Below are 16,739 nucleotides of genomic sequence, written 5' to 3'. Positions count from 1 at the left end.
CCCACTGATGAGCATCCCCAGCCCACGGTGTGGGATCTCTCTGTGTATTCCTGCTTTTCCTTGACTTTCTCATCCATTGCCCGCTACCCCAAGAGCCTTCCAGGCTTCCCGCTGCATGTTGCCCCGCCTCCTCCACCATCACTCAGAACTTCCACATCAGAGCTCAGCTAAAACCTCTCCCACAGATGCAAGTTTGCCAGGAATTTTAAGCCCTACTCTTTGCAGAGAGCAGGACACCAGTGGTGAAAGCCACCTTTCTCACCATGGAATGTGGTATGCACATGGACACACAGAGAAAGCGACTCCTGCAGCTTAAGGACTGCACCACAGACAACTCCAAACCCCAGGAGATGTGGGGAGCAGACCCCTCACAGCAGGCATTGATAAGAACAAAGCATCTTTTCATTGGCTTTTTGGTGTCTGAACCTTGGTAAACACTTTGCATTTTCATATTACTATTGCATTCTGGGCTTTTATTCCTTTTTTCTTCTTTTCTTCTTTTTTTTTTTTAATCACAAAGTCTCATTATATTTGTTGGCTTTCTCAAAGCTCCAGCCCCCCTGGTGTGATGCGAAAGTGTATGCATCATGGCATCACTAGAAATGGACTTATTCTTTACACTGAAAAAGTAAAAAAAGACCAGCAACCAGGAGCTGGGTCTATTCATGGGCTGGAGAAGAGCGTTGCGGCTCAGGGGGCAGGGTGCCAACTCTGCACGCCCACCCGCTCCGTTAAACTTACCTCCAATGGGCTGCTTTCAAAGAGGACCCCCCCAAAGTCCTCCGCTGAGGTGGCAGCTCCAAGCAGGGTCAGTTGTTAAGTGCCCTGGTACATCCCTCCTCCCCTGCACCATCTGCCTGCCCGGCCCTGGCTTGCAGGAGGGTCCCAGCACCTCTCTGATGCCCTTTGGCTCTTGCACTGGCCTGGATGTCACCTCCCCAACAAGGGATGGTGCCAGTGAGTTGGGTTTCTGCAAAACATGGCCATCCTCCTGTTTCCCATTTAAATTGCAGGGCATTGGGAAGTGACTTTTGCTGCCTCCCCAGTTTCCCATCGTGGGGCCAGAAAGCTGTGACCACCAAAAACAGGAGGTGGGACAGAGGAGAGGCACCAGCACTCCCTGTTCAACATGATGAAAGAGCAGCAGCACTTTTGCACAGGTACTTTCTGCAAAGCATCCATCAAAATCACTCCCCCCTCAAAAGCAATATTTTCTAGAAGTTGTCCTGGTTTCAGCAGGGATGGAGTTAATTTTCTTCTCAGTAGCCGGTGTGTTTTGGATTTCCTATGTGAAGAATGTTGATAAAACACCCTGATGATACCAGTTGTTGTGAATGAGACCAAGGACACCGTCCTGCTTTCCAAGTCTCGCTAATGTGCAGATGCAGGAAGCTGGGAGAAAGACAGACAGAATAATTGACCCAAACTGGCCAAAGAGAGCATTCCATGCCATCAACGTCATGCTCAGTATATAAGTGGGGGTTGGCCAGGGTGGGTATCTGCCTTCCTGGCATCCATCTTTCTCCCTCATTTGCTGGCATAATTCCCTCTACCTTGCTGGCTCCCTTTTGCTCCTTTGCTTGCCTCTTGGTTGTTTCTGTGATCGCTGCTCAGGACGGGCTGTATCGGTCATTGGGACATCGGGTGGTGAGAAAACGTACATTGTTCACTTTGTATATTTTAATATCCTTATATTCTGTTATTATTGTAGTTTTCCTTTGCTATTTTAGTAACCTGTCTTCATCTTAACCCATGAGTTTTCCTTCCTTCCCAATTCTCTCCCCCATCCCGCTGGGGAGGGGGAGCAAGAAACTGTGTGGTAACTCAGGCTAAACCATCACAGAAGTGAAGCCGTATGAGGGATGTGTACCTAGAGCACACTCGGCACCACACCATTATGCTCCTTTCCCCTGGCCAAATGACCAATGTGACCATGCTTTAAAGCTCGTGAGATGGACCTCCCCATCACTGCATTCCCAGCACCTGTTATTACAGCATCAATCACAGCCATCTCCCAGTGCAGCAGCCAGAGGATCGCACTTGTTCTTCAGCCTCCTCATCCCTTCAGCCCATACAGAGCTCCCAAGGAGGTCCTCCATCTTCTGGACATACCATCTCATGGACAGCAGTGCCTTACCCTCCTCTCCACCAACATACACCAGACCAGCGTGCTTCAGCATCTCAAGTGTTTCCAGCAGGTTTGAGCCTCACAGCCAGCACCAGCCCTGAGGAAGACTTTGATGCCTGGGGAACAAATGCAAGGAAGGAGCAATTCAGAAAAACCTATCACATCCACGGGAGATATTTAAAAACATGGTGGAAAAAAGAGAGAGGTAAAGGTGAAGAAATCAAGTGAAGGTAATACCAGCAGCAGTGCTGGCCAGGAGGACTTCTCATCTGGCCTATAACCAGCCTCGTAATGCGTTTACTGAAGAGCAGCAAATATTGGGTCTCTGCAGAGAGACAGAGGATAGGTCTAAGCCTGGGTCTACCAGCATCGAGGTCAGCCCAGGCTGAGAAGAACTCCTCCCATCGCTTAGCTTCCAGTAAAAAAGGTCCAATGAGAGATGCCAGACTATGGATAAGGAATCCTAGGACAAGGACAGGGGTTCAGCACAGCTGGCCCCACACAGTCTAGATGAATACACGAGCCAGTACATCTTATCCCCAAAACCGCTATAAGCTTCCTGGATGTTGTTGAGGTCTGGCCCTTGGTTTTGTTAACAGGGCTCAAAATTGCTTGTTCCAGGAAGAACAGTCACACTGGACACCTAACAAACATGCTTCAGCTTCACTAACAGCACCCCAACTTCTTTCAGGAGGAACTGCTTTCTGTCCAAGGGATGAGGAGGGGGGATTTACCTTGCCTCCCTTCCCCTTGGTCCATGTCTTGTTTTTCTAAGCTTGTAACTGCCTCCTGGTAATATTTTCCTTCCCTAGGACACCCCTGCACCCTGTAGAAGAGGCATGTGGAGGGAATCACATGCCATCTGGATCTGGCAATACAGGACTTTCCTTGCAAATGACCCAGGGCAAGATGATGCGTCCTTATCTCAAGGGTACTTCCAGGGACTCCTTTGGCAAAACACCCAGGATTTCCACTGGCAAGTTTGTTGTCACACGTGCCAGACAGATTTTCCTACTCAAACGAAACAAGGCCACGGAGAAGGTACTATTTGTCCCTGCAGGCTGAAGTAACTCAGGCAGATGAGCCCAGTAAGGAGCAAAGCAGTAGTTGCACATCCCATTGGAGACCTCCGCTCTAATTTTCATTTTGGAAACCGCCTCCAGTCCTTGCAAGCCTGGAAACCCACCCTCATTGCCAACAAAGGTGAGAAGGAAGGAGAGGCAGGGGCTGACACGACCTCCCTTGTTTTGTAAGGGGCCAATGACATTTTGCGACCTCCCACACTGGGAACACAGCCTTTGCTTCTCCAAGACTCATCTTAGGCATTAAAGCACTTTCTACTGATTAAATAATCCAATTCCTGCACACACTAGAGTCACAACATGGTTCCACAGTACAAGAACACGGAGGACTGGGGCAGTCTATTCCTGACCATTGCATGCTTTCCAAGTGAGTACAAAACACCACATCCATCTCTCAGATATGAAAAAAAAAATATGTCTAGGTAAAATGCTTCTGTACAAAAAAATCCAACTGAAAGATTATGATGAATTTGTTTTATTCCCTGCATCCAGTTGATGCTGTTTCATTTTCTGCTGTAAGATAGCATTTCACTTCTGGAGTTGTGGCCCATTTCATCTCACTTCAAATGAACCATTTAAAAGCCTTACCCCCGCCAGCCCCCCTCTCATTTTGCTGAAAAACTCAAAGACAATATAAAACTAGGAAAATAAAATTTCAGCCAGTGAACTGGAAAATAATAATCATAATCAAAACCAGATATCTGCTTTCACCTAGCTCTAGTCCCCAGCAGTTCGGGTCAACAGAAGTGCCATCAGCTGAGTTGCTGGTCCACCACCCATCGCTCACCCATGCATCCCCCCACTGCTGCTGGGACACAACATCCCTCGCTCTGGGGCCCAATTCCCATGCAATATTCCTCCACATCACAAATGAGTTGCCAGGTTTTTTTCAGCTGACGCTTCAAGGAGCAACCTCAGAGACAAGAGTCCAGACACCACTCATTAATTTAATGCAGAGGGGAGTCAGGCAAAGAGTCGAGCAACAGATTTAAGGATGGATAATGGGTTTTGCTGCTGCTGCGGTAAGAGGAAGAAGGTATTTCATGCCCTGGGCTGTGGGTCACCCTTCAGCCCTCACAGATGAGAGGTTGAGGGGCTCCACATCCCCACAACCTCCGGCTGCCTCCTGCTCACCCAGATTCACCCACGTCATCATTTCCCATCCAGGCCAGATTCACACACCAGTAATCAAAATGGCAGGCGGCGTAGGTCAGTCTGCAGCCCCTGGCCAGGTTTGTTGCTTACCTCCAGGCTCTCCCAGAGCTGCACTTGACACATGATACAACCATTATCTCAGGTTCATACGGATGTTTCCCACTTGGGCCAACGAGGGCTGAGCAAAACCAGCTCACTAAGTGCTTTTGGCACACAATGGATAAAATTTTCTCTATTCAACCTCACAGGCAGCTGCCTGCAGCTTGTCAATCTTGAAGGAAGCCCTGCCCAGAGAAGGGAGTTCAGGGGTGCTGACAGGCTTTGCAGGTGGCCAGCATGGAAGAGGATCCTTTTTTATAGGGTTGCATGCAACTGAGACATTCACTATTAAAAAAAAAAAAAAAAAAAAAGCCCACTCATGTCATGCTATCTCTGCACAGAAAGCCTTCTCATTCCCTATCTCACCCCCTGGAGATTTGTGGGATATCACAAATAATGGCTGGACAAGATAAGGTTTCTTCCAACACACTGGTTGCTCCTAATATCTGTAAAGCCTCATTGTAATGGAATTGAATGGACCAGTGCCTGGGGATGCTACATCTCATCCATTTTCAGTCTAACCCTGCTCTTTTCCAGATGTTTTGAGCAAATGTTTTGGTTTTTTCCCCTCCTGTTCTCACACCTCAGATGCCCATCTTCAAACCCTACCAACACCCTCGCCTCTTACCAGGAAGAGCAGAGACCAAAGACGCTCAATTTTGACCAAGCAAAGCTTAATCCACTCCCGGTCTCTTCCAGCTCCTAGCATTGAGGAAACTTCTTAATTTCAATTAGCCACTCGTGCAGTAAAACCCCCTGAGGAGGAGGCGAGCTGTCAGGATCTGACCCTCCAGGGTTTACCACCATGGTAATGCAAAACCAAGCACACCAGCAACAAGATGTTTATATCCCAGTGATTCATAATACTGCAGAGTTTGCAGGAAATGTAACACCATTCATGATTAAGAAATGCTCTTGTTTTCTGCTAAATATATAAAATAATAACTCATCTCCTGAGCAGCAGATGCAAATTATACATAGTATTAGCCTCATATGTCAACTGTTATAATTCTGGTGCAGCATTAAGCTATTTCCCAAGGCTCTAGAAGTCCCTTAATCTGCCTTTTGATATCAAATGACAAATTTGCCTGGGATCATTAACAGGATGACTAACGAAAGCTGATAAGTGAATTTATAAATGAAATTAAAGATATTAATATTAAAGGCCAGGCTACAAGAAAGAGAAATGTGGATTTAGCAAACCACAACAACAAGTGCGGTAATCTGCATGAGATTTACAGCTCCTTTCCTGCCGGGCAAATTAGAGACATGGTATTTTCTGTCTGGAGGTTGTGGAAACTGCCAGGCTTGATGGACATCTCTCCTGAAGCATTAGCACCCCCATTACCTTCAGATGCTGCCTGAGATTTAAGAAGCTCCTGCTCAAGTTTGCCAGCAAATGCCGCACCAGGGCTGAAAATATGCTGATAGTCAAAGATAACTGCAAAGGAAATACCTTGAGACCACTGCCAGTTTGCTGCCAATTAATTTTTTTAATTAAAAAAACCTCCACATTAAACTAGATTATCATCTTGTTCATCCCAGTATAAATGTCAGTTGAGGACTTATTTTTTTATTTATGCACGTATAAACAAATTCAGACCTTTCCAGCTTGGTGCCTGAGCCCACTTCCAGGCAGCTTCACCAGGAACCCACAGCTCACCTCTGACTCCTCACTGAGGTTGGAAGCTCACAGCAGAGTCTATTTAAACCTCAGCTCCCACCAGCTAATTATGATCAGCCCTGAACGGACCAGACAAACATCCTCCACTGCCCCAAGGAGCACAGACAAATGAGATCCTACCCAACACTGCAGGGCTGCATGAGAACAGGCACCTCCTCTGCTATCAAAAAAAAAAAAAAAAAAAATAGAGGAGAAAGCTTCCTTTTATATGTAGATGCCCGGTTTTCGAGCAGACATATCATGGAAACAGGTTGGTCAGGCAAGTGCTCATGAGTGGTGCCTCCTCACCCATCCATAGCTTCCAAAAGAACCAAGATCCCTTTGAATATATCAGGACCTTCAGCTGGCAGCAGGACCAAAGGAAGAATCAGATGCCACCAGGAGAAAGCCCAGAGGCACAACACGAAGCACCAGTGGGGAGGGCACATTTGCTATAGGGACATTTCTCGATCCCATCCTCCACTGGAGGAGTCCAAAGTGGGGAACAGCCACAGCATGGCAGGTGCCCGAGGGACTGTGTTTCTGAATGTCTTTTAGAGAGTTCCCCAAGCCTGGAGAAGACGAGCAGGTTTTTGGAGCAGCTCCTGACCCAACCCCAGTGTTGGGTGCATGGACACCTGGCCTACCAGGCTGTCCAGCTCCATCAGAGTCCTGCTCAACATTCCTTCAAAGAAGCTAAAGAAGTCAAAGAGGGCCACAAAGACGACCAGAGGGCTGGAGCACCTCTCCTATGAGGACAGGCTGAGAGAGTTGGGGCTGTTCAGCCTGGAGAAGAGGAGGCTCCAGGGAGACCTTATAGCAGCCTTCCAGTGCCTAAAGGGGGCTACAGGAAAGACAGGGAGAAACTCTTCAGTAGGGCCTGTTGTGAAAGGATGAGGGGTAATGGTTTTAGAATAGAAGGAAGCAGATTCAGACTGGATATAAGGAAGAAATTTTTTACACTGAGGGTGGTGAAGCACTGGAGCCGGTTGCCCAGAGAGGTGGTGGATGCCCCATCCCTGGAAACGTTCAAGGCCAGGTTGGACGGGGCTCTGAGCAACCTGATCTAGTTGGGGACGTCCCTGCTTCTTGCAGGGGAGTTGGACTAGATGACCTTTGAAGGTCCCTTCCAACCCAAACCATTCTACGATTCTAAGTCCCAGAAGGTACTCATGGCCTGTCTTTCTCCTCGTTTAGGGAAACAGCTGCTCCTGGTACCATTTGGGGAAGGAGGTGGAAGAGCAACACATGGTAACAGCTCCATAGCATCACTTGAGCCCCTCAGGGAAAAACAGCAATGCCCGATGGCTCCGTCTAAGCTGACGGTCACCCACACCTCGAGGTGTCACCTCCAGGCAGGGCAGCCGTTACCAATGGCCAAGAGCACAGCAGTGCGGTGCGAGAAATTGAGACATCCAGGTATTTCTCTGAGCTACCGAAATCCTCAGCCGAACATCTCCCCACAGGTATGTCCTGACTTCGAAGGGGCCCAGCCCACTAAGCTGCCCCTTTATTGCCTCTCCCCATATCCTGCATCTTCACTTCTGGGGGTGAATAATAACCCCACTGGGCTTATTCACCCAAACCGAAGCAATAATCTTCATTAAAGAGCTACAAACCAACCTGCAGGCACATTTTACAGCCTTTAAAGGGAGGGAGAGAAAACAAGAGTGGTTAAGGACACTTACCAAGAGGGATCCACCATAGCCTGTTGCCAACCGGCCCAACCCAGCTGGGGCTGGGAAATGTAAAGGACCAGCAGGCAGGAAAATGGGTGAGAAAAGGTCCCAGGAGACTACAAAACTGAGCAGAGGAGGAGCAGGAAGGGTTAAGCAAAGGTGGTGGGGAGGCAGAAAGCAGACATGGGTTTGCTTTCCCTGTGTCCTGGCTCTGCCGAGCTCAGCTCTCTGGCATGGGAGCTTGGTCCCTGCAACGACCAGGATCTGCTGCTCTGGTTGAAAAGTTATTTGGGTGGGTTTTTTTAAATTTTAGAGGGAGAATTTAGCCACTCCCAAAAGACCTGAGTTTCTCCCTAAGAAGGTTGAGGACTAAGACAAGCCCACGGAAGGATTAAATTGGGGGGTCTCCCATGGAATCCTATGCGGAGCTGCTCACAGGCACAGCACGACTTGGGAAACCCCGACCCCTCTGCTGACCAACCCACTCCATCTCCCCGAATTGAACCCAAAAAGGGAGAAAATTACCATTTTCCCCACTGGCTCTTAGCTCCACTCTTGCTGCCCACCTGCAGGTCCCTGCCCCGGCCCCACCACAGCCACACGTTGCCCTTCTCCTTCCTAAACCACCACATCGGCTGAAAAACCTCCCGAGCGCTGTAGCTGACCTCTGAGTTTTGAGTGCCAAGTTTACCATAAGCAGCAATTTAAAGCTTTACTTTATATATCATCCTTTAATCAAAAAGCCTTGTGCTTTCACCTGAGCTGCGGGTTTACGTAGAAACATCCAAATACCGTGAGGTGCCCAAGAGTCACACAACATTTGGTGGTGCCACCACACCTCTTTCAATCACAAAACCAACTCTGGTCTTGGAGTATATACGGATACTGAAGATGATCTAGGTGTAGGAGAAGACCTTCTGCAAAGTCTCCCTTGCATTTCTGGCACATTTATGTGATTCTTGCCAAAACGAGCATTCCCAGGTTAAGTGGGGGGAAAGGCTTTTTTCTGCTGACCTACTGCAGCATGTGTCCCCTTTTGAACACCTCTAGAGATAAGGACCTTCCAGTTTTGACAGGAGGCAGCCCCAGCGCATGGTTTGGGTTCAAATCAGCATGTAAACAGGCTGGAGGGGATGCCCGTGACCTCGCTACCCAGTGTTGCACCCTGCAGGGCCCCTGAAAGAGCCATGCTCCCCTCTCCTTCCACCCCTCCACCTCTGGCAGTCACAACTATCATCCATCTGGTCGGTGGAGAGGGATGAGCCAGTCTTGGATGTCACACGTGCTCCCTGTGGGACTTGGGGGGGGGGGTTCTCCTACAGATTTGGGAGGATGGGGCTCCAGCGCCTGCCCCAGCAGTGCTCCATCCCCTTGTTTCAGTTAATGAGGTGCTCCCCAAATTACAAGCAGGGTTTAAAACAACAAAAAAGGAAGCTCAGACTTACTCTAGGACTTACTTCCAGGAGGTTCACGGAGGAGGACTTGGCGTGAGAGCAGCGACGTGGCAAGGACTGAGGCCAGAGGCGGTTATGGCAGCATCCTGGTGCCTATGGGTCTTGCCTCCCAGTTTGGCACTCCACACTCTGTCCGGGACGCACCAAGCAACACCGGACTGTGTCCCCACCGCCTCATCCCCCCCCAACCATGGCAGCTCCCAGTTTTTGCAGCAAACATCTCAAAATCCAACCTCCACCACCCCAGCTTCGCAGCTGCCTTTGCTTTCTTGCTCGGGCACCAACTCACCGGTTCTTAAATGACACATTTCCACGGGGCTGGATCCACACACAGAAAGGTAAATCCAGACCAGCTTTCATTAAACTTTGCTGATAATTCCCCATATGAGCAAAATGTGGACCACTGTTTGTTTACCTTTTTCTTAAAAACTATGGAAATTGCGACAACACCCCAAATCCCGTGTGAGAGGGATTGGTTTGGCATCATTAAATGCACGCAGGTGTGCGTAAGACCTTTACACAACCCTGATATAAATGAATCTCAGAGCCCATTTTGTCCATGTTTGGGATTATCCGTCTCCCTGTTATTGAAATAAATTATGTAAATAGCCCAAGAATACAGGTTGGTGCTGGAGAGATGTATAGGCTTTATAAAAATCACTGCATGTGCCTCCACACCCACAGCAGCACCACCAGCACGTAACTCATCTTGGATTTCCTCAGCTTGCGATGCTAAAATCAAAAAAATATTATTTTCTTTGTACCAGGTGGCTTTTCAAGACTCAGAGCGTCAAAGGAATGAAGTCATTAAATTGTGGATGCATTTGATGGATTATGAGCTATGAAAGCCCAGTGGTTACCAACTAATAAGGCTGGGAGGTGGAAGCAAAGGGTGGGAAATGTTTCCTCTCGTAAGAATGTGTTTCTAACAAGACAGGTCAAAATATGATGCGGATTATAAATTGCTTAGCATGAGTTGACATTAACCCAACAGCTTTCTGTATTATCAGATTACCAAGGTATCCCCAGAGTCTATTGACCAAATGGTTTTCCTCTGTATTAGTGCTAATTTGAAGAGGAAAATTGAGGGAGTTATTAGGCTCACTGCAGTGAATCCACCGCTCCTAGCAAATGGGCAGCTGCTGGCAGGTGTCCCTAGCATGAGGTATGTTTTGGAGGGGACTGAGTTTATCCATATCAGCATTTTGGGGTGAAGTAGAGAAGAGAGATTCATTTTTTTTCCACACTACAGCCCAAATCTCATTGTCTCATGTGGGAGGTCAAATAAAAAAAAAAAAAAAAAAAAAAAAAAAAAAAAAAAAAAGAATCACATTGGAAAATGATCAGCCCTAACTGGCATGCATGTCTCCCTTCATGCAAGCAAGAAGCACAGCTTCCCTCCTCAGGCTGCATAGAGGGACATGTGTCAGGCACAGAGCTCAGCACTGGCCCAGGGTGAGGATGGAGGGAGAACAAAGGGCCACACTACATCTAGGGAGGAAGCAGGGGGCAACCCGCTTATGTTCATAGAGGAGGGGGGAAGAGGATGGCCAAACAGTCATCGAGATACACAGAAAAGGAGATATGAAGAAGGAAATAATAAATGTTTTAAAAAAAAAAACAAAAACACCAAAAAAAAAAAACCCAACCAACAATCAAACTCAGGATAAAGCTAGGAGGGAGGTAGAAAGGCAGGACCCTGCAGAATGAGGTGTCTCTTTGAGGGATGCTGTGGTAAAGCAGGGCAGGTTGCTGGAGCCACTTGCTTTTGTTTTGTTCACAAATAGCTCCTCTTGAAATTTTAGCAGTGGGAACCACAGATGTGCTGAATTTGTCTTCCTCTCATTAAAGACAAATACACAATCCTGTGTCTCTCCCCTTTTTGTGGAAATGCAATTAAGACAAGATGCTCCCCCCCACCCTATCTCCTGCTTTCAGGAGCCCCAACTTCCCTCTGTTCCTGGTGTCTTCCAAGCCAAAACAGGGAGGTTTTACAAGACCATTTTGCAGACCTGAGAAAGGAGGTCCGGCACAGGACTAAGGAGAGGTGGCTGGTATTACTATCGCTTTGCAGCTGCAACAAAATTGCTCACTGGACCACAATTTGTTTGTCCATCCCTCCCTGCTTTCAAAATTAAGGCTCCTGGTGACTTTCTCCCAACCCCAGAGTTGGCTCTTTTGACCAAATCAGATTATTCAGAAAATGGTGGGCCTGGAGGGCTTCAAACATGGAACTGTAGTTACAACATTAGCAGCTGGGATGGTTTTGTGAGCCCTGCCTTGCAGGGGTCTCATGAAGATATTTATAGCATGCCAGCCACCGCAGGAGGGAGGCACTGCAACTTCTCACCTAGCAGATAATGGGCAGGGCACTCACATATATGTATATGTTTAAATATACAGCCAATAGGTTAGAGGGATTCCCCCCCCCCCCCCCCAGGTTCATTTACCTCTTGTTCATCAGTTAAATAAAAAAATAATAATAATAATAATAATAATAATTACTCCCTCCATCCATCCAGAGGTTGTCCCTCTCATTTTGGTATCTGGTAAGCAATGTGTAATGCTGTAACTAGAATGAAATAAGCGGCAGACCCTTCATCAAATATCTTTTTTTGATTAATAAGGCCTTGGATTTATACACTCTTTCGCTATTCTGCACGGGCACAACGGTAATACAAACTGTGCATCTAGGAAGTATGTACACACAGACTAATGCTGAGGGTAGATATGGAATAGGAGGAAAAAAATTATATATATATATATAATGTATTAAAAAGCCCCCATATCTGTGCTATGGGGAAAAAAAATACACTCACTCAAACCTCACAATGGGGGAAAAGCAAGGAACAAAATCTAAACAGCAGGATACAACAATAAATGGGAAAACAGCAATAGAAAAAGCACACTAGGTTAATATAAGAAAACTAGTTTCTTTATTGAGAGATCGTATATTAGTATTAGTGGAATCGTGTGTAACAATGTCATCATGCACACAATACAGAAAGGCAAGGCCCACCATGCTATGGAAGGGCAACAGAACAAAAGCAGCGTACACTGAGCAGATGTATAGGCTACAGCACATTACATTTCTACAGAAAGATTTACATCAGAAACTAGGTAATGTAAAAAAATACAGACCATGCTTTAGTTTTAGTACAAGAAAAAGGTGAAGATACACAACCAAAGGATATTTGATACAGAAAATTACCCACAAAATAAGAACAGGAAGTAATTTAGCACAGCAGAAAAAAAAAAAAAGTTATCCCTGTTTAATGGAAAACCATTCTGCCAGTCGTCTCTCTTCGCAATCAGACTTTAAGGGGGTGGGGGAGGGGTGTTGTTCATGTCGGAGGTGCGCTGACCGGACGGGACAGGACACTTGTGAATGACGGGACCTGACGGGATTGAGCGTGGGGCCCGGCCGGGCGAGCTAGCGGCTGGGTGAGCGCCCGCGGGGTCACGGCTGCTGCACCCCGTTTAACCACAGATCTTGCTCTCCAACCCGTTTCTAATTTTATTTTTTGGTATTAAGGCCAATCGCGTTTCCTTGCTGGATTTCCCCTCCCTAGTTTAATTGTTCAGAGGGTTTTTTTTTTTGGCCGCAATTTGGGAGCGTTTGCCCCTCCCCTCCCCAAAGGGGACTCTGCACCCAACGACCACAGCAAAATGATTCCACTTAACAGGAATTTACAGTGCAATGTACTCAGCTAAACACGATGAAGGTACAAAAATGACTATTATCGTCTACATCTACACTGAAATGGCCTAGTGGCTAGGCTACACGGCGAGGCAGAGGGAGTGGGTAAAATTAAAAAAATAAAAATAAAATTTAAAATAAATAAAAAGAAGGAAAATGGATCTACCGAAGCACAGACTGGAAGCGTAGGCGGGAGCTGGGCGGGCGCCGGGGTGGCCCCAGGGGGCGGAATAGGGTGGAGGGACAGGACCCTCACACCGGGCACTGCTGAGAGCTGAGAAGGGGGCGCGAAGCCCTGCGCGCCCGCGGAGAAGGGGGCGGGGAAGAGGGTGACCCGCAGCCCGGGCCGAACCTGCCGGGCGGGGGGGAGAGCAGGGGAGGGAGGGTTGACCCCCACCTGCCCACGCACACATCCCCTCCTCCCCTCCACCCCCCCCCCCCCCCCCCCCAACACCCACTCGCCCACCGTTCGCGGCCCCACGGCGCGGTACCTCTGTTGCGCACGGAGCCGAAGACAGGCAGCACCAGATAGCCAACGTGCACCAGGACCATGCTGCAGCCTTTGTAGAACAGAGCAGCCCGGTCCCGCCGGCCCCTCCGACGCGAGGGCGAGTAACAACTGCCCGCTCCGACGACACACAAAGGCGCCCGCCACCAATGGCAGCGCCCCAACCGCCGCCGCGCCCCGCCTCCTCGCTGACGGGCCGGCCAATGGGAGGCGAGGGGAGGGCGGAGAGGGGTCGGGGCGGACGGGCGGGCGCGCGCGTGCGTGCAGCCTGCGGAGGCGCAGGCGTGTGCGCGCATGCAGGCGCGCGTGCACCCGGGCGTGCAGCGGTACTCGCGCGCGCATGCGCGCGGATGCACACAAGTGCGCAAGGGGACACATGCGTGTGCACACGTGCACCGCGCGCGCAGACACGGGCACGCGGACATACTTGTGCGCACGCGGGCTCCGGCGCGCAGGCACAGCGACGTGCACGCGCGTACTCGGGCACGTGCCTGCACGGCAGCCCGCGTGCACACACAGGCGCGGATACGTGAGCACGCAACGTGCACGCACAGCTACACGCAGACAGGCGTGCAAACAGGCGTGCGGCCGCGCGTATTCGCACACACACAACGCGAGCGCACGGCCCTGGCATCCCGCGCCCTCCGTACGTCCCCCCGCCCCGCCCCGCCCGGGAAACACGCCTCGCCTCGGGCCCAAAGCAGAGGATCGGGACCGTCCCCATCCCCGCAGGCAACACACTGGCCTATTGTGTCAACGTCGCAGTTACAGACAGAACTCATTCGCTGGGGGCATCGGCCGAGCCCAGAAGGATGCAGAGAGCGTGTGGAAACCCCACGGGGCTTGGAGCCGCCCTCCTCGTGGGGCAAAGAACCCCCTATGGCTTAAAGACAGCAAATTCCACCCCCCACCCCTCAAAAAAAAAACCCCGACAAAACAAACAGAAGCTCATCCCTGTTTCTTTAAATCTGTTTTAACAAAGTGGAAAAGACCCCGTCGTGCCGGAGGGGTTTCTGTCAGAGTCCTGGGAAGCGTTTCACCCCGCTTCGAAACGATTTTCTGGTGGCCCTTTCTGCCCTGGCCAGGCCCGGGCGGGGTTGTTTTGGCCGCACTCCTGCCGTGGGGAGCCCACTTAATCCCCGCTTAACCTTATCTGGCCCCTGTGCTATAGTTTATCTGTCCTCTTTGTCCAATTAACTGACAGAGATTGGCCAATTAAAAATTTGGTTTATTAAAGCAAGCGACCAGTAAGCAAAACAGCGCTGGGCGGCCGGGGAGTCTCCTGCTCCGCCAACGGCGCGCGCTGAGGTAGCAAACCGCCCCGTTCTTATACAGTAAAAACAATAAATATTTCGTCGACGCTTATACATATTCATTACCTAAACCCGCCTACTCTCGCTTCGTATGTTAATTAGCTTATCAGTCCTTCGCGCTTGCGCAAATTCTCCCAGGAATTGTGGGCGAGGGTCTTCGGGGGTCTTTTGGGAGGAAGGCCGTAGGTCTTCTTCACGGTGTACTTTTCACCTTTGCCTGGAACATGCTGATCCTACAAGCTGGCAGTGTCCTTATCAGTCTGGGTCGATTCATGTCCTTGTTAACCACCCGTTTTCCTTGAGCAAGGAGATTTATGGGATGGATGCCATCCTATTTTTGAATCCTTGCTCCTCTTCATCACTCCCTCGAGATAATGTGAGACTGTTTCTCACTCCTCATGAAAACAGACTTCCCCCTCCCACTAATTGCTTCTTCAGACTATATGGTTAGAAAGTTACTGGTTTTATACCCTTCGTCTTCACGACCCCCCCCCCCTCCTTTCGCAGTCCTGCATGCCGTGTTTACATAGCCGGGTGCCTGTGGCCGACCTTGCATACTTTATGTAAATTTCCATTGTTCTGACAAGGTTTGATGAACAAACAGTTCACAGTTTATTACACCTGCATCTGGCAGGTTTCAGCGCTCGGCAACCTCCTAACGTCTCTGTGTGATGGATTTGTTCGCCTGGATGATTGCATTGGGTTTGTCGTTGGGTTTATTTTGTGGGTTTGGGTTTTTTTGTTGTTTGTTTTTTTTTTTTTTCTCCTGATCGGAATTAAAACAGGGGCTTGGCAACCTGGATCTTTTTAACCCTTTCCCTCCCAGCCCCTCAGCCCGAGGGCAGCTGCCTTCTTGCCCTCGCTTCCCTCTCCAGAGCTGAGACGTCCAACCAAAAGGGCTCTTTTTTGGGTGAGATTTCACATCACCGCTGCACTGAGCTCCTCTCAAATGGGAGCAGGAAAAGTCCCAGGTGCCCACTGCTTCCCAGTGCCCACCTGATTGCATCCCAGTTTGGATTTTCCCTCCTGCCTTGCTCCACTCAGGGTATTCCAGGAGGCTGCTGACGACTCCAGGAGGGGTTTTCCATGGGGAGGAAGGCTGGATCTTTTCTCCCGCTGTCACTCTGCTGCTCTGAGCAATGCCATGGCTTGGCCAGACCTGCTCTGCAATGCTTGGGATTTGCAGGTACCACGTATTGTCCACACCAGCACAAATATTTCCAAGGAAGGGGCAAACTTGGGTTTTTGTTTTTGTTATTTTTTATTTTTCCCAGGCTTATGCTGTAACAAAATGCTTCCCATTTGTGGTGCAGCATGGAAAAATTACTGCTTTCCACCCTGCCATAGTTTAGCCCCGATCGGGACCAGACTACACAGTCTCTCTCTCACTCCCCCCACCCTCCGAGAGAATAGGGGGAGATGATATAAGAAAAACAGCTCAAGGTTTGAGATGAGGACAGGGAGAGATCCTTAATGTTACCATCACGGGCAAAACAGACTCGACTTGAGGAAAACTACTCATTTATTACTAAAAACAGCAGGATAATGAGACAGAGAACAGGCTACAGCCTCCTTCAGGCCTCCACTTGCCCTGACGTGGGGTCCTCCAGGGGCTGCAGGTGGATCTCTGCCCCTCCGTGGACCTCCATGGGCTGCAGGGGGACAACCTGCTCCACCATGGTCATCACCACAGGCTGCAGGGGAATCTTGGCCAGGAGCCGCATTACTCCTCCCCTTCCTTCTTCACTGACCTTGGCATCTGCAGCCGTTCCTCTCACAAGAAAAGTTCTCCACAACAGGCAGGCAGACGCCTCTCAGGTCACTGGGGCTTTGCATGTTGTGCAGATGCCACAGGCACAGGTTGACAATAAAATTAGCACTTGGCTTCCTCCCGCCTGCACGGCCAGTGCCTGTCAGTGTCCCCCAGTGCAGCTTTTGGGGTCTCAGCACCTCTAGGT

General features: G+C 49.4%; 1 protein-coding gene across 2 annotated transcripts in view; it reads right to left on the bottom strand.

The window, feature by feature from the left end:
• LOC147596570 (E3 ubiquitin-protein ligase ARK2C-like) overlaps positions 1–13,512 on the bottom strand; it is a 73,776-nt gene extending 60,264 nt beyond the window's left edge. For both annotated transcript variants that reach the window (XM_086769591.1, XM_086769592.1), the window contains exon 1: positions 13,452–13,512. In XM_086769591.1, the coding sequence (XP_086625717.1) occupies positions 13,452–13,512 (61 nt within the window). The remainder of the gene's footprint in view (positions 1–13,451) is intronic.
• Between the last annotated feature and the right edge of the window lie 3,227 nt (positions 13,513–16,739).

The sequence above is a fragment of the Chlamydotis macqueenii genome, chromosome W (assembly GCF_036417535.1).
Source record: "Chlamydotis macqueenii isolate bChlMac1 chromosome W, bChlMac1.mat, whole genome shotgun sequence".
NCBI classification, from domain to species: Eukaryota; Metazoa; Chordata; class Aves; order Otidiformes; family Otididae; genus Chlamydotis; species Chlamydotis macqueenii.
This window is presented reverse-complemented; position numbering and strand designations above follow the sequence as displayed.